At 32.4% G+C, this 22,957-nt stretch overlaps 1 protein-coding gene across 2 annotated transcripts in view; it reads left to right on the top strand.

Moving 5' to 3' along the window:
• Positions 1-22,957, top strand: part of LOC111000177 (glutaredoxin domain-containing cysteine-rich protein CG31559) — a 49,768-nt gene that overhangs the window by 6,568 nt on the left and 20,243 nt on the right. The window contains exons 2-3 of one of the 2 annotated variants that reach the window (XM_045628632.1): positions 8,093-8,149; positions 20,534-22,154. In XM_045628632.1, the coding sequence (XP_045484588.1) occupies positions 20,697-22,154 (1,458 nt within the window). In that variant the 5' untranslated portion in view covers positions 8,093-8,149; positions 20,534-20,696. The remainder of the gene's footprint in view (positions 1-8,092; positions 8,150-20,533; positions 22,155-22,957) is intronic. The other variant, XM_045628633.1, reaches the window with a different exon arrangement.

The raw sequence follows: 22,957 nt of genomic DNA, 5'->3' as shown, positions 1-22,957 counted from the left end.
TCTAATTTATGACTTATGATCATAAATATATTTATACTTAAATTGTTGATACTGGAAAGTATCTTAATTGGTAACAAGCGTTTAAAATTTTATACGAACATTAAAATATTATTGACTTTGAGAATCAATTTGCAAGGAAATTGCATTAAAAGTTTTACGATTATAGGTAAATTAGCTAAGTTACGTTAATTAATATTAATTTGTTGTTGCGTGTTGAAGGTTTTACCAGTGTAAAACGCTTAAGGCTTTCTGCAGCACCTCTTTGCCATTAGAGCTATTTCGAAAGACTTAAGAGCCTTCAAAAAACGCATACCATACCATGAAAGGCTAAGCATCCGCTGTCCATGAGTGGCGGTTATCACTTCATTCAAATTGCTGCTCGTTCTCCGTCCCATAAAAAGAAGCCTTTTTAGCATGTCTTTGTAGTTACCTGTATCAGGACAAATAAATAAAAAAAAACATGTGCAATTCACACATGGTATCTAGAATTAAAACCTCAAAAATTTTGTAAATAATTTTTAAGATTAATATACTAATTTTGATGAATACCACAATGATTAAAAAAGGTTTTTAATGAATTATAATATGTAGTATAAGATTGAACTTTAAATAAATTATTATTATTATGTTTTAATTTGTAAATTTTTAAGTTTAATATCAATATTTAATTTTGATAAAACCTAAAGTTATTGATTGATATATAAACTTAATTTAGTCGATGGAACGAAAAAGCCACAGTAAAAAAGACAGACTCGTAACATTTAACTTGGGAGAAAATGTGATAGGAATAATTATACATACATAACCTTTAGATTTTGTGTATTTATCATTTTCTGAATTAATTTACACACCCGTGATTCGAATACATGACCTTTTGGATGAGATATTACCCGTAAGCTACTTAGCCAACACCACTGCATATATTAATTGTATTACTATGTATATTTAGACCAAATATACGAAAATTGCTAAAGTAACGCAAAATCATTTAAATACCATGAAACTGGCTAATTATGAAACCGCACAACAATGGTTGCGGCACCCATACAAAATTTCACTCGTTACGGTTCATCAGGCGACTGTCGAAATTTCCATTTGCCGCACCTCACTTGCTATTGTGTGCCCATTTCCCGAACTATTGTGTCGCCCACGTGCAGTGGTTGACACTAGGTTTTGAGCCAGTTGAAACACTACTTACGTAACGTTACGTATTCGGGGTTATTTAGTGAACTTTAGGGGCAGATTAAAGGTCGGCAGTGACGACGTATGGAATACGATGGTTTCCTTCTGTGAGCAAGTAATGCTATAGACGGAGACAGCAGAAGGAGATAGGAAGCGCTTTAGGACGAATTCTAGGGTTGGAAGACGCAGTACACAGGAGAAGGTATGCCCATCTCTTACCTCATAAATACTGCAGGTCCTGCCGTCTTGTGACTCTCGTTCCAAGGTTTTTGTTGCAGTTCATTCCACCAGATCGCACAAGGAGGCAATTATTGAATCGAGTCTTAATTTGCTATGATGTAAAGTTTTGTATGAAAATAGATTTACCTACATTATTAATTTTTTTGGGAGTAGATTTAGTATCAATATTTTACTCTATAATTGTAATATATTTCAGCATTCCGTAAATGATTATTAAATTTGGGTGTATGTAATTTAAAGGTTTATAATATGGGAGTTCTGTCGTTATTTCACTCAAGTCGCGAACACCAGTTAAAATGTATGGGTTAACGGCCTGAAACATGATAAAAAATACATGTTGCCTTTGAGAAGACCCGTTCTTGTGGAGGTCCCTAATTTTGACAAATCCAAGAAAGTCGGGTTTATCGACCTCAGAACTTGATCCCGGGCTCCAGGTAATTGGTTTTTGTAAAAGCGGTCATAAATTACCTGTTCGTAATGGCGTTTGGGGAACATTACGTTGACGTATGATTTAAAGTAATTTAAACTGAAATGACATTAAGAAATATTTATTTCATGAATTAAATATCATTTAAAAGCAACTTCTGCAAAGAGCTTTTGTTCCTCCAATAGTCCTCTGAACCTAATAAAACTCTCCAACTTATTAAAAAGTTACAGACAAGGAGAGGAAAAAACAAATTAATATGTAATTAAGGAATTATCAAATTGTTTCAATAAAATTCAGGATATAAACGAAAATTTGATAAATTATTAACAATATCTGATATTTCTGGTGCTTTTCAGTAATTATGGCCAGCGTCGGACCGAATTGTATACAACTGTGATCAGATCGAAGAGACCAATCATCAAATCACTTTCATTCGTTCAGTTGCTCTTAAAATTATCCCAGAGTTCCTATTCATATAGAAGACGATTGACACAAGTGAACTGATGACTCATTCCTCAGTCATTCATCAATCGTTATTCAGTCAAAATCACATTTAATTTCTAATTTGGTTGTATATGATCGGTTATAGACGTCACTTTGATATTAGGTTTTTAGAAGTTAAATAAACGTTCTTATCTATCTTTATACATATTCAACAGTGTTTATATTTTTAAATGCTTAAGTAACTCATTTGTAAGCACTATGACCATTACAAAGAACACCGATCAAACTCTGTCATTAAATAAATAACGGGGTCTTGTAACTAGAAGCAATTTGTACACGAAACTTAGCCTCAATAGTATTACTAATAGTCTTCTCATAACGCAGAACAATAGCATTACGGTGTTCCGATAAAACAAAGTAACAAACTCCAGCACGTGCCTAATCAGTTCCTTCCGTTTATTCAGTAAACTATCATCTGTGTGCCGGATGTCACGCTATTTATAAGAATTCGCTATAAAACTTCCTCAATCAATATTCAAAAGGCAATTATTGTAAAAAATATCTATCGCGCTTGTAAACAACACACGTAAAAGACTGAGGAATGACGATCTACTTTCACTGAACGAACTGAGCGAGTGTATTGACGCGTGACGTTTGACAAATTGATCATCGGTATAATTTTGTGAATGTATTATTGAATCTTGAAATGGGGATTCTTGTAACTTTCTAGTAAAATTGATTTTAGAATTAACTGATCTGTCTTGTGTAACGTGTCAAAGTTGACAACTGATTTTCGCTTAAATAATAATTAAGCCTCGTTTATACCTTAAACATTTACAATATATACACACACTTAAATAAATAATATATATATTATTTTACTCTTAAAGAGTGTAGGCTCCATCTCTCTCTGACTTGAGTTGACCTCTATTTCGTTTTCTTGGAGGTCCTCCGTACCTTACCCCATATGATTCTCAAATTATATTAAAATCTGTATTTTTATTGCTTATATGTCGCATAACAATGTGTTTCTATCGAAATGGCAATGCCCGAATAAGTAATAACAGCATTCCCAAGCGTAAAACACAATACAGAAATAAACAAAGAGAACTATTTCACAAAATAAATACTTGTCTTTTGCTATTGAGGAGTCTCCGTATTTGGTAAAAATTGAAAAGAATCGTGAGAAATTTGTCATTAAATAATATTTTTAGTCTCTTGGTTGGTGTGTGAGTATTTATGTGAGTGAGTATGCGACGCGATTTGATGATTTCTATCCAACATTAGAAAAATATCTTGTTTTATATATGTATAGAAATAATTTTATTTCTAGATTCTTTAGATCATTAATTATATGTGTTAACTGACGCTTCATTTAATTTGTATGTTAGTCTGTGGAAAAGACGCTTGCTTTGGTGTGTCATTTTAATTTGAATTTGAAGATTTTTTTGTTAGAACATTTTAAATTATAAACAGATAAAAGTGATTGTTTTCCAGAAAATAATAAACACTAAATTTTATTTCTTAAAATACGTTTTCAGGAACACATTGGAGTTTCATTCATCATATAAATATTACAACAACAAATACAGATAATCATGTATTTTGTTACCTGTGTGAGATCATATTTATTGTGTTTAGAAAATTTTATATGACTTTAAAAATCTGTTGATTTCGAAATTTAATTGCACGACAATGATTTGCCAACTTTGTGAGACATGATTCATCTCAGAACAAAAGTTAGCCGAGACCTTGTCGGCTCGCGTGAGTATTGCATTAGAAGGGAAAAATTCTATTATCTAAACGTCATACAATAAAGATCTTCAAATAACTAAGAAAAATATCTCTTTTTTTGATACTTCTTGTGGCGCGTTCGGGAAAAATGATGAGAGTAAATTTTCTGACGTTAGCTGCATTGTTAGTGTCGCTTCTTCATACGCAGAATAAGGCGAAAGATAAAATATCCTAGAATTCCATAGCTACCTAAAAAGCCATGTAATCAAATTAAATAAACTTGGGATTTCCAGCTTTGGTTTGCTATTCTCCGATGACGTGAAGAGTGAACGACCGGCGAGTGCCCGCGAATGACCGAAAGATCTGCGAATTTAAATGTCGATATGTCAACTTTCTTTATTGACTAGGACAGATGTTTGTCGCAGAACCTAAATATTTCTTAACCACACCTTTTAACCAGTTTCTAAAAAATCTGCATTTATTTTAATGAAGGAACGAAACAATACATTATTCAACTATTAATTTATGTTTAATAGACGGCATTATTTTGAAAATAAATACAGCCAATGTAGGCATAGCATTTTAATTGTAAAATATCGCAGCTGAAAAAACTTTTCTGCAAGATTCTCAAATATGTCGCACGAGAGGTAACTCGGGTTGTGCGAGCAGCGGGCCCCTACTCGCCCATAAATGTTATGACGATAATTGTTAATTTAATAGAAGTAGTTGTCGCCCGGGCCACGATATACGATTTAAGTTCAACAAAGTCACGATTTAGGAAAGGGGTGTAACCTGTAACACAAATAGATTATTTATAGGTATTTCAAAGATGAAACATAAAAATTAGATAAATCGGAGATCTAAGCGGTGTTACGTTCTTATACAAATTGTTGAATGGCTAAATGTGGAACCGTAACGTTGTCGTTACTAATCCCAAGGTTCAAAATCAGCTTAATTTTCCAATCCTAGCCTATCAACACAATATTACAAATGAAAACTCTAAAATTGAAGGTGTATTAATATAATATATATGTTCTTTTATAAATTATGCTCACCATACTTGTCATGTAGACAGATTGTATGTGATGTACTTTAAAAAATAAATCGTAATATTTATGTTTCTTTCCCCTTTATAATATAAGAATAGAAAATGCCTCCAGCAATGTTGTTGACTCTTCCACGGCCCACAATATCCATAAAAAGTCTAGAATTATACTGTTTCGGTTCAATAGTCGATTCTCAACAAACGTTACGGTGTATAAACTTGAAGTTTTTTTCGTTTTCCTATATTTGTTGTACTATAGATTGTTGTTAATCTGATTTGTACAATAAGTCTGAGAAAAGCCTTAGTCGTAGTCGGAGAACGTCTTTCTAATCATTGTAATTATATAAAGAGAAGTTAACGCTCGACTCAGGAAAGTGTGGTGTACGAGTACTTATTTAAATGCACTATCCTCAAAATTAAGATTATCTGAGTTAAAGAACAGGGGGTGAACAGGCAGGAGGCTCACCTGATGTTAATGCTACAGGACTCGCAAATGCGTTGCCGGAATATTAAAAAAAATGTAAAATCGTTAGTATCCATAGCAACAACAGCTTTGTATTATAACTCAATTTTGATTAAAGAGTTGGTCGTGTTAATGGAGTTGAGTTTCATCATCGGACGTCAAAGTAAAATACGATATTCCACCTGTATCAGCGCGACGCGACGTCCACAACTGAGCGATTCTTAAGGCTGTATTAACCATGTACTGTAAAAAATGGTTCTAATTAAGAGTCATAAGAAGGAATTAAATATTTAATATCTAGTACTAATGGATACAATGGAGCAAGTAAGTACTAAACTGGTGTCATGGTGCAATAAACAATAAAGAGGGAGACAAAGAAACACAGATAGTGGCATAGCGCAGACAGGAATGGCGGGATTTGGAGAGGCCTTTGCCAAGGTCATACAGATAACTAATAAGAAATATAAATGTGTTTAAGTGGAAAAGTATCTGAAACGGATAACATTATTAATAATAGATACGGCTGTTTATGTAAAATAATTATTAAATAGGTAATATAGTGAAGATGAGCTCTTTTGAAACTATAAAAAATGATGAAACAGAGACAAAAGAATATCTGGCCCTGCGTCATGGACCATGGGACTTACGGTACAGATTTAACTAGAATGAAATTTCACTACACAATCTCTTTGCTCATGGTAATTAAAATACCATACAACTTACCAAATAAAGGTACCTTTACCATTACCTAAATAATGCCGGTTATATAACACACTTGTCAGACTGCCTGGAGGTTTTTCGGAGAAAGTATCGATTACGATATTATGTCGATTCATGAGGATAGAACACGCGATAACTTGATTGTATGTAGGCCAATTGATTGTTAATCGAATTTATTTTCGTTAAATTAAATGTTGGCTTACGTCTACTCTTAGTAATCTCTTATGAAATATATTGGTATGTTATTTCTCACATATTGAAATCAATTTTCACGTAGTATTTCTTCTCTTACGTTCTACGCCCTTGATTTGACAGGTAGTTAATGTAAATTCACAATTAATTTAATTTTTGTGACGTTCATAAGTGTACTTTTTTACCTATAAGAATAAAGATATTTTTCTTTGTTTGTGTGTTTGTTTGTTAATTTATACATATATCACTTAACAGGTGAAAAAAAAATGTTGCCTCACCCTTGTGACCAGTTAATAGTCTTACCTTAACGTTTGATTAAAAGAGGATATATACCAATTTGAGATTCCAATCTTGGCCCAAATTCCTAACCCTTTCGAAACTAAAAACGACTAAACTGCAAGCTGTTTAATTAATCGCAAGATGTCCAATATAATTTTTGAAATAACTAAATCCCCAGACGTAATATCGAAGTTGTAAGGAACAAATGAAAAAGTTTTTGCGATTTCCCGTGGGATAGTGTTTGTAATACGATCGTGCTTTGTACGGGAATTGTATAAAAATAGTCAAGCGTGCGTTGCTTCACGGTCTGGAGTAGGCACAATAACCTTTAGGCTGCTATAAAAACTATGCAAGAATACAGTATGACAATGCACAATTTTTTTGGTCCTGAATCTTACAGGGACGTGTGAAAAATACATTTATAGTTAAAAATTTAAAAACGTATAAGAGGACCTACTTACAAACTGTCATTCAAAAAACTCTATGCATGGCTTTCGTTTCGCTTCCTGATAACGGTTCTATATCATCTATCCACTTTTTAAGGCGTCGTCATCTTCATCTTCTTGATGCTTTCCATTTTCTTTTGAAGTTGTGGTCAAGTTGTCTGTTTTGTTACTGTAAATCTTCCTAAAATGTAATAAATAAGTGACTAATTACTGTGTTCAAATTATGTCTTGGACTTTAAAAACTTTTATGTGCAATTAGTTAATCCAGTCTGTTCAATAAAGAAGTAAACTGCTTCATCATTACTATGCAAGGCACGTAGGGTTGTCATCGACCATATATAATAATGTCTATTCGTAGTCTAGTCTTTATTAGCAGGTTGTCTAGCCATTAAATTCTCTACGGACAAACTCTTAAGAAAAATCAATACTATATTTTGACGACACCTATGCAGTCGGATATATGTATGACGAGAAAGATGATATATATAAAATATAAAAAAATAAACAGATAATACAAGATACAATATATATTGTATTATCTCATTAAAAATTTATTTAAATAGTTCTGGAATGCTTGAAAACATTTTTATTAATTAATATTTTAATACTTGTAATGCTAATTTCCTTCCTAGCCGTTTTTAAAAATGATAGGGATACTGCAGACTCATACCCCTCTGATGTTAGTGAAACTGCTTGAAAAAATAGATAGCCTACACAATTTCGCTTTATATTTGGTGTTAGAAAATATACATGTCTCAATTCCGCAGGCAGGCTACCTATTCGAGTCAAACATGACGATCATCTCCTTCAACTTCTATATTAATTCTTTCAATCCCAAAACTCCCTCTTATCTTTTCTTCGTTTTTTTAAATGTAACGAAATGTTAATAATTAAAAATAAAATAAATGTTTTCATTTCAGATACACGATATTATAACCGAGCATCATATGAAACTAGAAAATCACTTTTCCAAATAGGTATGTATACTCGTATTCTTTACTGCTAAAGGAAACCAATTAAAATTATAACTCTGTATAATAAGATCATTATTATATGTAAATATACCGGAGAGTAAAAACAATAGCCGATCGAGGCGCTTGTCGTATGATTGTGATTGGTCATATACATTATTAACCAATCACAAGCAAGCTAAACACGCTATCGTGTTGTCTTATACATTTTATTTTTATTTTGAGACTGTGAACATAACATTATAATGAATTATAGGTCGTAGGAGTTATCCTGAATTCAAAATATATACATTTTATACGTATTTATTAAATATCAGTATATATTACGAGCAATCGTTTCCAAAAAACATAATAATTATGGTAAACATAAATCTTACTAATAATTCAAAATAAAAATACAATAATATTACACTTCCAATTTTAGATACTACGAAAAATTTCCTAGTTTAATAGCGGATTAGGTATCAGATAGGCACTAAATAAAGCTTTTTTTTTTAAATTAATCAGCCCTGTACTGAATGTATTAAGCTCTGAATAAGTAGTGTTTTTTATTTGCGATTTCGAAAAAGAGGAGCGGTTTGGAAAATTCCGCTGATTTTAAATTCAATGTAAGTATATGTGAGATGAACGCTTTGATGCCCATTTTTGAAAGGTCATAACTCAGCTTACAGTCCTTCCAAGAATGTTAAGAAATCCATAGCATATATGAAACCTTTGATGAGTCAAGACATTCAACAAAGTGTTGTTCTGGATTGTATTACAAGGTGTGAAGGTTGTGTTTCTGATAACAACTGGACGGTTATTTTGTATGCCTTAAGCAGGTAGCGTTTCCGGTTTTGGATTGAGCTTTCATTGTTATAAACCTTTAATTACTGTATGGGTAACATTTGACCAGTTTTTTCGAATTCCTTTCAAATATTCTAAACACGGAATTGAATCATAATTTAGTTTAGTTAATATTATTATCGACTAAACTTAAATAAGTATTTTTAGGTTTTTTTGACTATAACATTGATAATAATGTACGTATACTTTATTTGCAACTTACATGCTGCAGATATTGACTATTTATCGGACTATAGTAGTCATGTATGTGTCATCCATATCGGACAGACAATATACAAAAACATGCATACATACTATGACCAAACTATAATAATAGATTATATAAAGTTATTTTAATATTACGTTGAATTATTGTATTGTATAATAATAATGTAACAGTGTCGTTTCTTTGTGTTAAAGTGTGTCACTTAGATCATACCCCTAGGGTTTTTAGTTTCATTAATACACTGATTTCTTATTCACTGGATGTAGGGCTTTATTAATTACAGTTAAGGTATGTATATGTCGTAACTTTGACAGCCACTTGCCGGATATTTGCTAATTCTCAGACACTGGTAATGATTCATATCATATGGGTATAAGCCTTAAATCTTAGAAATCAACTTAAATATAAATTCGTATTTTAAATCGCCGATTAATTTCCAATCACGTTTGGAAGGCGAGGCAAGGTCAATGTAAAAAACTTAACGACAATGTTTTTAACATTTTCATTATATGTCGTGTAACATTGAAGTAATAAAGAGTTATTAATTGGATTAGGAAAGGACACCAATATCACGAATGTTTTAAACAATTATTGGGTAAAAAACTTAATTTTTTTTTTTTGTTGGCGTCGGGACGTGACGACCGTATTGCCTACTGGTGAAACGACCTGTGATAGAACTTATTTTACCAGTGCCATCAGTCAACACCCTTCCTTGGGAGTACCACTTTGGGGCTTCAAATGGGCAGGCACGATCAGGCAGTACCACTGTCTCACCGGCGTGAAGTTATGCTAGTCTCGTCTTATTAAACTTGCATTTCGGTGCTGTGTGAGAGAGACTCACGAGTCCATTTATTTCCGAACCAATTTGACTTAAGGTCAAGAAAGGAGCGTATCAATTCTTAATAGGTCGCAGTCGCGAGCACTCTGGCAATAAGAATGTTCATGGGCGGTATCACTTAACATCCTCCTGCCCGTTTGTTCCCTGATTTATTTAAAAGGTTGATAACTCACTCGCGAACCTGTTCTGTAAAAAAAGTTAAATTATGTTATGTTACTACATTTGTATGTCCTTTGGTTTTTCCTCCTTGCTACGTTTTTTTCATACTAAAAGATATTATTTTTATGTTACCATAATAAAGTATTACATCCATAGTGGTGTAACCTTTCACAGACAGAATCATGAAAACGTAAATCGACATTATATGCGCATGTAACAGTCCCTTGGAGATTCGCTCCATCTCCAAATGGAAATGATGAGGCACGCGTTTACTGTTTCCGCACAAGGAAAAGATTTAAAATCTTTTGAAACAATTTATAATAAAATGAATAGCTTACTTAATCATAAAATATTTAATTACTTTTGTTAATACTTACGACAGAATCTGTTTCGCAATATTATCTAACAGTTAGATAATTTATTTGAATCTAGTGCACGACCGTTGTAACCATTTGTTTTGTTTTAGTGGGATTCATTTCGCTCTCGACGGCCAAACCTTCGTTATTTTATAAAAGCTGATAGTTTATCTGTGTGTGTGTGTATTTGTTCTCGATCTCCCTTTCTCGCTCTCGCTCAATCGGTCTTCTATCACTCTCTTCCTTTATTCGACAAAAACGCTGCTCATGTTCGTGAAGTTTCGTAAAAATTATACACTCATGCGCCTAAAGTTTGTCTTCAAAAATTATATATAGGAGAACACAGATGTACTAGGTAGAGACACTGGTTTTTATCTACTATCGAATGCCAATATAACGATTACAGTTGAAAAAGTCCCAAAAATCCTGAAAACATATTCAGAGTCCAGGTTGGAACTATATAACAGAAACCCAGATGCTACTTCATTCAACGGTTATATTTTTTCTCCGACTCATGAATGAACTACGTCCTTGGTAATAAAGCGATAGAAACTAAGCTATCTATATACAGAAACTTGTCTGTCCATCCGTTGTGACAAGTTTTCCGCTAATGGGAATTGAGATCGAGCTTTGAAAGTTGTTATTATTGGCAAGATTCCGCAAGGATTTTATATATATTACAATATTACAATGTATTTGCAACACATAAATATACAGTACACTTCATAATAATGATACTCAAAATATAGGCAACGATAGAATACATAATATATACATATATATTTGCGAAAAGAAAAGATTAATCAAAATTATTAATTACGTATACTTAATTCAGTTAATTTGCAAGTTAGCTGTAAGATATCGAAAGAAAAAACACAAGTCTTCCACCGCACCAATCCGTCCGTCTGTATGCCATAACTTCAAAAACTATTGCCGGAATTATAACTATATCTAGATTGATTCATGAGGAAGGTTGCGGTATAAATAGTAAATATATTAGTATTTTATGTGTTCAGTATAGGTTTAAATTATAAGTTGGTGATGTAAAACACCAAATGTCGTGAAAGATTTATCGCTAGTTTATTTGACCTATTGTATGCCAATATAATACCGGAAAACTTCAAAATATATTTTAATTATGTGTTTATTATCTAGGCAATCAATGCATATTTTTTGTTTGAAATTATTAAATTATATTTAAGAATAATAACTCATTCACAAGTTAACACATCATTCATTTTTGTATATATTATATTAGCTCTAGTAGTATATATATTTATGTTAACTGTAAGATCACAAAATAAATAAAAAAGTTCTTAGTTTAAATTTTCTAATAATAATTTCTGATGTATATATATATATATATATAAGTATATTTATAAGCAAATAAATAAGTAAACTCTGATGGGACAAATTTCCGACTATTTCATAATCCGATATAAGTACGTGAATGAAAACTGTTAAAATCTTTTTAACTTAAAATTTATAGTGAAAATTTTATTTTTAATTATTATATTTTTAATATTATTTAATTATATACATTGTATACTGGACATTACTGTATAGGTGTTATACAGTAATGTCCAGGGACTTTTTTCCATCTCTTACATTTTTTAAATATTTTTTCTTGTATACAGTTTTCTGTTGTATGACCACCCATTTAACGCTACATACTTCTAACATATTTTTTTTTGCGTTTAAATATTCGGATTTTGTTCTCAGTTTGTCCATCTGCAACGTGCACCTAATATTATAATAACTATGTACCTCTGCGTTTAAGTTTTAGTTGATTCATAATGGACACCAAATTTGACGCCTGCTTTACTCTTTTTTCGACTAACACGATTGGGATATTAGCGAATCGCTGTATATTTGACAGAACCTTGAACAATCAAATCTACATTTATTCATATTATTTTTTTTAGAACATCGTACGGCCTTGACAGCGTGACTTTTGCCTTTAATGTCGGGTTCTTTTGAAAGGTCGAAGTGATTAAAATCTCATAATAATCATGTATCTTCCATTGCTGTCATTAGACATGGATACGAAACATGCGGTTGTGAGGTATCTTGTAATCTTTTGAAAACATTTGAACTTGAAAATAGAACGGGGTGGGGGTGTGAGGGGTATTGCAGAAGAAATGAAATCGTATGCAAACGTTAGACAAGCAGTTTTACAGATTATAGTTTTTCAATATAAGCTTTCATTTATTTAAATTATATATATTAACTGAGTTAGCGTTATACATAAACTTTATCAAGAAATTTGTTTTGAAAACTTAGCAAAATGTTACAATACAATCAAAGAATATGTCATGATATTTTTAACAGACTTAAATAAACCGAACGATTAGTTTATTACTACGTGTATTTTTTGTGTGTTAGTATTGTGATTTGCATGGAATAGGATTTTGTTATCAAACTGATACTTTTTAAAGTGTCAATAGAGATCTTTCAAACAATAGCTCAACATCTACATATATTATATGTATGAATATATATTAAATATCGTTTAACCTGCTATGTTACTAATACAAGACCAGTCAACAGAAATATGCTTATGTAATACTTTTTCTTTTGTTATGTCGTTCCTAACTTTTAAGGTATTTATTTAAATATCTAGTCATTTTGCGGATATTGTCGCATTTCGTGTTTAACGTAAAATCGTTATAAAAGTTTCGTCTTATCTAGTCTTTCGTTATCGTAAGCTATAATCAGCGTGAGAAGAATATTTTTATCGTGCCCTAATTTTCCCCATACTTTAGTGGGCACTAGTCGAGCTAGACTGGATGTTTGAGTCCAGAACAATAATCGGAACATTTAGCCTGGAAGCTCTGCGCGTCCTACGAACCATTTCGACATAGGGTCCTTCAAGAATAGAGGACAATTAAAATAAATGTAAATAAAAATCAATACGGATTGATAAATAGAGAACTCGGTTGTAGTTTGTACCCAAAACTCGGCGTGTCAGGCACAGATCGTCTACTTATGTATAAAAACGGTTGTAAAATTAAAATTAGAATCATTTAATTAAATTAAATGTCTTTTTTTGACGTTTATTATACATTAAGTTACCTGCAAGTATTTTGAATTGAATTGATTTGATTATCAGGTATAGAAATGAGAGCCCAGTCCTTGGAAAACCACTGCTTTAGCCACAAGATTGATGACCTACTAGATTATTTTAAAGAAACACCACATTTGTCTATCATATTGAATTTGCATTTACAGTTTTAGGAAATATTGTTTCCAATAAATAGTAAAACAGATCTTTAGTACCGTTAATAATTAATTAATTGACTAGATTCTGCATCCTTATTAGCGACATTACGTGCTAATAATTGGCAACAATGTTCAGTGTGACCATAAAATAAACTAATAATTTAAATGTTTTTCTTCATTTGGACAAAATTATATACGCAGCGATATTTCTTACAATCGTGTTGAAGTAAAACAAAAGAAAATAGATTTAGCATATTTCTTAAATGATATCAGCCTTTACAAAAATAAATGTTTTTAACATAAAGATTAGGTACAATTTAAGACCTTTTGTAATGTTTAAATATCACGCTACAAATTAAATTTAGTTTTTACTGCTTTGACAGATTGGTCCGACAGATTTGGATTTTTGGACCAATACTGTGTGATGCCTATCGCATCTGAATTTATATAATCTATCAAAACTGACGCAATATTAATTCAAAAATTGATGTGGTATATATTTTATAACATAATATATTACTGTATTCGCCTGTATAACACGGTAGGCCCGGACCGTGTTATAAGAAATCGCGTTACGATTAGTAAGTAGTGAGGAGTATTCTCGTAAAACCATCTTTTTGAACGAATCAAAAACTAAAAACACGTATTAATTTATTAAGTATAATTTTATAAGAACTAAATAAGGACAAATCATACATTTCACACAACAGAAATATAACTTGAGACATCTCCGCGTTATATGAGGCAAATACCGCGTTATATGCATACGCCTGAAAACGAAAAAACTTTACCCATCCTACTTCTCCCGCGTCATAGTCACCGTAGTCAATATGTTTATAGTTAGTATGCTAATTGACATAGTTATGCGTGAGGTCGCGTGCTAGCCTTGTATGGGAAGTGTACCGTGACGTTTTCCTAGTAAGCTAACTTCAAACTTTCAAAACGAATATGTTTTAAGTATTTCGGTTCAAAACCGGTTTTCATAAATACCAGAACTCCATGAGCTGGTTACGCCTAATAGCGGTAGTGATCCCATCATGATTGACGTTTCATATCAGCGCCATATTGAATTGTTTAGAAATTGAGGGAAGCTAAATTCATTATGATAAAATAAAAAAAATACAATACGTTTATATTGGAATATTAGATACAGATATCACTTATTCCACGTCATTAAATTTTTAGACAGCCCTACTCATCAGTAGGCCGTGAGATAAAGCGGGTAAAAATCTCTCGGTACTCTTTTAAAATAGCAAATCAAACAACACTCATTTTAAAACAATTATCGCAAATTCATCAGAACTTGATAACAAAAAGCAAAAAAATATGATAGATTTTATAAATCTATAGGCAAAAGGGCTCCTGCTTTTCAACTGATAATAAGTGAAATCGCACATCAATGCACAGAAAGCTCGCGATTGTCTTTTCTTGAAGGTCTAAGTGTAGTTTTTTCGGAAGTACTTAAATATGCAGTTGGTTCCATATACAGTGCACCAGAGTAATTACCAGCTGTTGAATGTCAAGGTGTTACGGGTGCAGAACAGATCGTACTTAGGGCAACCTCTACTCTGAATCGTACACATTCTAATACCACCTGGACGGTAACAATCAACAGAAGCTTTTGTCCCTTCTGTAAAATTTATTAATACTTTCTAGTCCAAATATTACGTAATCAATTCTAGTGGACCCTTATTTGAAAATAATTATAGGCACACAACGATAATAGCAGTTAAACGTACTACTTTTGCGTATCAAAGAAACTAAATATTTGTTGACAACTTTCACTTGTAAGTATACCTTTGATTTCGTTTGTAAATTAAGGTTTTGTCATTCGTGATGTAAGAGGCTTTGGTGTGGAGCTACTGGCGTATTCACTGCTTTTATTTTGTTTGCTCGCAAACATCACAAATGAGAATAATCAGGGACTTCAAAAATATTTTAAATAGAAAGGATTGCACGTGTGAAAATGATATGGGAACGTAAGAAGCGCTAATCAAAACCTCACAATCGAGTAGCCGGCAATATCGCACACAACTTACGAAACTCTTTGTATTGAAGACGCATCGGACCGCCAAGCATTTGCGAACATACAATGTAAATACATAAATATGTAGGAATAAGGAAAATATATGTTTGAATTTATTTCTCGGCCATAATTTCAATGTATTGCAGATGCATACTGAATACATGTGGGAAGCAATTTTTGAGATTTGAAAAGATTTTTCCCTAAAAAAGAATTACGCATGAATTTGCTCTATCGCTTCTACATTTCACACGATTTCGGGACCTTCAAGAGAAGAGCTTCTTAAAAACTAACAATGCACTTGCAACTGGTGTTACAGATTTTAATTTTGTTATCCGAGGTAGAATTGCACATCCCAAGCCCCCGACAGTAGCAATTGTATGTGAACGCAAAGAATGCGGAATATTTGCAATTCTGGGTGAGCAATACCGACTTAAACCTCAAGTAGTTCCTACAAAGCCGCGTTAGAAAGGTTATCGCAGTTGCAGGTGTCCATAGGCAGCGGTAAGTGACCGGCCTCCTCGTTTACCTTCTGGTATTAAAATCATCAGCCTAGCAGAATACCGATGAATTTAGGGCCTATTATTGGCCTAGGGTTATTTATTTTTTATTTATTTTTAAGACCTGTTTCCCAATGTATGGACAAAGTGCCAAATAGCTATGCAAGAGATAAATTATTCGATAGATAAAAGTTCCGAATAAGATACTTCGCATTTCATGACAAATAGCGCTATCTGACAGTTGTGAAACGCAAAAATACTGTTTATCCTACAAATAAGTAATATATAGCTTATTTGGAACTTATCCGGACATTGTGAAACAGGCCCTTAGTACACTTTATTACAATGTACCTATAATATTCATAACGCAATTTCGTTTTTAATAATGATTTCAATTTAATAATTTTTTTTATCATTTGCCTCACAATGTCTGTAAAAACTAACAATTAATGATACGTGTGAATGGTCAACGGCGCGGAACGATCATTTATCAATGCAAATATCTTATTGACTACTACCATTATTCAATTGGAAATTGTCTCGCCGGATATGCATTCTCTGTTGGACAAAATTAGATTTTATTAAAAACAAATTATATTTATAGATTGTTCAATGATAATTAATTTATTTATAAGTAATCTTGCAGCTACACTATACCAACAACCAACCAAAACAGATTACATTTTATAACAAATGGCATCTTAATATATAAGGAAAAATATATATTTAGTTTGCCCCATTCTATACAAAAAAAAATAAAAAAAAATATTTGTAACTACTGCTAAATAAAGTTAGTTTGGTGGAAAATTCAATATTTTCATAATTTGTTAATTAGTTAGCTAAACCCCGAAACTTCGAATTACGCAGAAGAATTTTGAAAGGCAGAGCACCAAGCCATTCATTGGCTCCATAAAAACGTGCCAAACTCTCAAACTTTGAACGTATGGCGATTTGGAGCACAAACCCCAAATTTTCTGAAGTCTGGAGGCACTGTTAGTGCCAGTGCCTACAATAATTATATAAAAACTAATCATAAAATAAGTTTTTATGTTATTATTCTAAATTATATTAAATTCCTATATTTTTACAAAGTCACCAGATCTTTCTGCTTCCTGCCCATTGCCTTCTGATAAAAAAATAAAAAATAATGTGATTGATAATGTAATTTAATGTTTTAACTACTATTAAAAATCCTACCTTTTATTTATGTCAGACCAATTTGCGTACAACGAACGCACGTACAACTATAACATTTTTATTTATTTAGTAACACTTCGTTGCATCACATAAAAGGAAAAAAAAATAAACATAATTTAATGAAAAACAACTGGCGGCCTTATCGCTTTCGAGCGATTTCTTCCAGACAACCACTAAGTGTGGAAGTAAAAAACTAATGACAAATGAGTAAAGGAAAAAAAACATGGATTAAATTACATAAGTCGCCTTATAAAGGATAAATAAATAAATAAGGTAGGCAAGAAGTGCAAAAATACATAATACAAATACAATAAGAAGGAAAATCATCCTTACAGAAACAAAAAAAAAATCAATAAATGAAACTGATAGAGGAAGAAAAGAAAATTTTTCATAAAAAAAGAAAAAAGTAAAAAGTGTACATGAATCCATGATAACCTAATTCAAGATCAGTCTCACGTCAGTTAGTAGTTTATAATAAATACTTGCAAATTCATAATTATTATTATTTCTTTAAATGTCAGCTTTCCATCTGGCCATGCTAGCAGATTTCATGGAAACATTGGTTCTTATTATAATCGCAATTTGTCTTTCACCTGTGAGGGTTATAATGTCAAATTGATTACTTGGCGGGTTCGTAATTTATTTACCTAATACAAATATATATAAAATATATGCTTGAAGATATACTGTCTACATATAAGACTGTAATATGTTTGCAGGTTATTGCCCGTTCCTAGGAAGTGCATTAATAAATTCAGCACGTTACGATGCCACTTCTTTCTCCAAACACGGCAACTGAAAGTAATTTAAAAAATTATTACAATCAGAGCGTAATTGAGATGATCAACGCAATAGTTTACGTAATTGTGGATTGAGGCATGGTTCATAAGTCACTGCAACAACCATTTCATAATAAAACCTTTCAACTTTGGATTGGACGCGGTACTTGCAAACATCTTGTCAAATTATTATTATTTATTGTTACGTAGATAAATACACCAGCACTGCGCTACAAAACTAAGCTTTTTTTTAAGACATAGAACATTTATTGTTAAGAAAACACACACACAGAAACCCACAAAATAAAATCAAAGAAAAAAAATAGAGATAACAATTTTTTATGAAAAATGTACGTTTTAAGCATGTAATGCGTGTGTGCTGTATTTGTAATTGGCCCTGGCACAGTATTATGCTGAGGAGCAGACTATTCCACAGCGCTGGTCATTCTGACAGAAAACAAAGCAGCTACTATGTTTTTTGTTTGTTGTAGATATATATTTTTATGTTAGCGGTACGATTACGAAATAAACAAATGAGATGGGAATTTAATTAATCAATCACAAGTTACTTTTTATTTAGCTTTTCGATAATATTCTTAATTGATTCATTAAAATCTATTGAATTTAGTAATATAGCCTAACCTATTGGTTACTATATTTAGTAAGAGACTCGTATACTTAATGCTTCTGCTATTATGATGAAACCACTTATAGATGCTAATTTATTACATAAATTTGGTGTAAATAAAGCTAAAACGTGATAATATGCTTATATTTAAACCTGTTGAAATTCATTATATAATATTACATAGAAAGTATGATTGTTTTAAATTTCACTATATTAATGTAAATATTATCACATATTTACATAATAGGTCATGATGCAAAAATTTGCATCTGCATATAAACTTGTAAGCTGCTAAATCTTGTCCCATTTTTAATTCTTAAACATAGAGACTACAATAGAACTCAGAATTCTATCAAAGTATTTTATTTATTTCAATTATTTTACGTAATTAAATTATTTTTATTGCATAGCAAATATTATTCTTTACTTATTCATGTATTATTATAGTTTTTCTTTTATTACAATTTTTTGTGGTTGCTTATTTAATTTTTCCCATATTATGTATAATTTCATGCATACTCTTTGTTTTAGAACTTATAAATAAATACAGATAATTGAGTAGATGGAACAAAACCCATTTACTGGAATATATAGAAATTAAATCTAATTAGAGCTGCCAAAACACTTTATCTATGTGAAGTTTCACATATTTGACAGCTTTTTTTTAAAACTGCAAGGATTAAACTTATTATAACACTGTCTTATAACTAATAATACTGTATTTCTGAAGAAATATCTCTAGAAGTAATAAATCGAGATATTATGTCATACAATTTATGCATAGAAGCAAGATAAACAAATAAAATGCTTCTGAAACCATTCGCCACCTCATTGATGCAATGAAGAATAAATTTAAATATTTCTGCTCAGTTAAAAATAAATTAGAAAACTCTGTTAATTATTGGTGCATTTTATTTTCATAATAATAGTCTCCACTTTTTGTATTTTTCCATTTACTCGGGTTGCATGACTAACCTGTTATCTTTGTTTCACTTTTAAAACCAAGAATGTGGTGGTATATTGGTCACGTAGACTCTGAAATGTGTCATTATTATGTAATGTTAGGTATTCAGTTTTGCGAGGTTAAATTGTAGAAATGTACTCGTTTACAAAAACATAAATATTTTTAAGTTAATCGGAACGCACAGCTGCCAAAGTAGACATGGAGAGAAATTTGTTATGAAAGTGGAAATGTATAGGAAAAACACATTTTGATGGCAATCAAGGTTTATAATAATTTACCAAAAAGAAAGATCTTAAACATAACCATAAAATGTATTACTAACGAAACACACAAAAAGATAATAAAATTAAAAAAAAATTTTTTTAAAGAAGGTATCTACATTTTAATGTTATTTTAAATCTTCCTACTATTTCTAAAAAGCGACAAGTACTTTTGGAAAAAAACTTTTTAATAAATATTAATTTGATAACGAAGTGATAAAATAACATAAGGGTACAACTTAATTATGCTACTATGTTATATGTAATTTCTATGTAAAATTCTACCTTTTAATGCAAATTTGCACGCGATTATATGACGCAGTATATACGAAATTAGCCAGGTTATGCCACAATATTTTTGTATTGTCTTACAAATAAATAATAATTATTATATGATGACTCTCTCTTTGCAGGTACAAATAAACAAGAAAAACAGGCTGTCGTGCGGATTATAGACCTACATTCGAGCGACCGGAACCATTATGCCTTATACATCAACTAATATCTAAACCGCCACCTGACTAGAATAACAACCGGAAGAGCCGTTAACAAATTATGTCGATTCATTAATCGATAATGATGGAGGAGGTAACTACCCGGCCGAATCTCGAGTACATCGCCCCTCTCTCAACCAAAGTTATGCCGAGGACCGGATCGACTACTTTTACACAAATCACTAGCGATGATTCTAAACTTAGAGTGAACGGATTCTCTGATAGCCGTGCTAACATGGACTCTCTAAGTTCGATGCACTCGCTTGTCCTTGATTCTAAGGCACCATCAGCAACGGTATTTGTTGCGGCGACCCAGTCAGATCGACCTGAGAGCACGCCTTGCACAGACGCACTAACCGCAAACGGCCCGCACGTGGTTACAATCAGAATAAACACAGACACAGATAAGCCAAAAGCCCCAAAAATATCAAGTGTCCATCTCAAAAGTGACGTCGACTTTGATACTTTCAAGATCAGCGATGCAAACAAGAAAAACAACAGTCTCGTCCGGCTCAACGTAGAGGATAGCCGCCCGAAAATACTCGAAGCGGAAGAGTTCTCCAAGGTCGATAAAGCGCCGTATATTTACTGTAACTCGTACGTGAATCCGATGACCAACATGATAATGTCAAGCGGCCAGTGCTCACCGAGCGACACGTTAGATTCAGGCACGTGCAGCGACCTTGACGGAACGCCGCCCCCTCTGCCTAAAAAGAAATTGTCGAAATCTACCAAGAAATCTGTATCTGTTACAGTCATTAGCTCTATAAGAAATCAGGGTGAATTAGATTTTGAAGATAACGACTCCAACATATCGTGTGACTCATTAAACAGCAGTGAATTGAATGGAAGCGTGCATGCCGACGAAAGTCACAGCGAAGACGCGAGCAAAAAAGAAAAGAAACAATCGCCTGTGCCTTTGCAAACGTTCGCTAAAGTAAACAATAAAGATAGCTTTCTACCGCAGGGTTTGTTGCAAGATATTAGAGACCGCACAGCGAAACTAACGACTGTGGACATTGAAAGTGATTCGTCAGACGAACGTCAAAGGGAAGTTAGCCAGAATATTAATGAGAATGCTAATATTCCGAAAGAAAGTGCGCAGTTGACGTCATTCCTATTGGTTTCCCAGTACAACAACGAGTTGAAAAAGAACAGTTCTGAGTCCCCGGAGAGAGAGGAGAGGAAGGAGAGGGAGAGCCTTAAATCACCAGTTATAACTGAAACTACGTATGAGGAGAGAAAAAACTTGGAAAAAATGAAGGAAGATCAAATTTGTTACAGTAGCCATTACTTTGATACGGATAAGTTTTATGATTTTCATCTCAACGAAAAACAATTCGATGACGTTTCAGTGAAAAGTGTTAGTGTTAAAAGTGAGTGCCCCGAGTCTGAGATGGAATATTTTGCTGGAATAAAGGACTTTAAGAGTGAAGAGGCGCCCTCTACAATAAGAAGTTCAAAGGGAACAATCCGTGGTGTGAAAAATCGCGTCCGCGCCGGTATTGCGACATTCCTTCAAATGCAAAGCACTACTAAGGTAAGCCTTGCATTTATTTATAACCATCTCGCCATATACTGTATTATAATTAAGATGAGCTGACGATAACATGATTACCCATTACTGTAATAATTTGTTTTTATATCCCACAAAGTTAAAATAACGACTAACTTTTAACATGGAATATCTTAATTGCCGTCCCGGAAGTTTCGTTTAAATTTCTTATAGAGAAGGAGGCAGGCCCCATATTTTTAAGTGGGTGATACTCTCCATGCCAGAATTGGTATGCTTTTTTAGCAATCAGTTAAATCAACCCAAAGAAACAACAATCATAAAGTCGCTATAAACATAACGATATCGTTCTTTGTAGACATTTAACTTAAACTCCATTTTCTCGTCACACTTCGACATACGTCTTTGCATTTAGAGGTCACAGTCAACTTGGAAAGTGAACACGAACAGTTACATTTAAATGGCACTTTAGTACGTGTCATTAAGGTCCTTGGGCATATTTTTAGGTGGAGGAATAATATATGAAAGTTAATGTCCTCGGTTTTGAGTAAACTCTAGTTTACATGTTAATGCCTCAATGGCTAGGTCACTGCTGTAAGGTTATACCATTTGCATGACATCATAGATTTTGTTTTAGTAGTAATGCAAACATAATTTGATAGAAAGGGACGAAGACGATAAATGTATGGGCAAATGTTTTGTAAATTTGGGGATTTTGATTCAACATAATATTGTTTGATGTTTACGATGTTCACCACAAAATTGATAGATGATTTTAATATCTATGTATTTCAAAATATACTAGGTATACATGCCATGCCAAGCTTGGG

Source organism: Pieris rapae, chromosome 6 (assembly GCF_905147795.1).
Source record: "Pieris rapae chromosome 6, ilPieRapa1.1, whole genome shotgun sequence".
Taxonomy (NCBI): Eukaryota; Metazoa; Arthropoda; class Insecta; order Lepidoptera; family Pieridae; genus Pieris; species Pieris rapae.
This window is presented reverse-complemented; position numbering and strand designations above follow the sequence as displayed.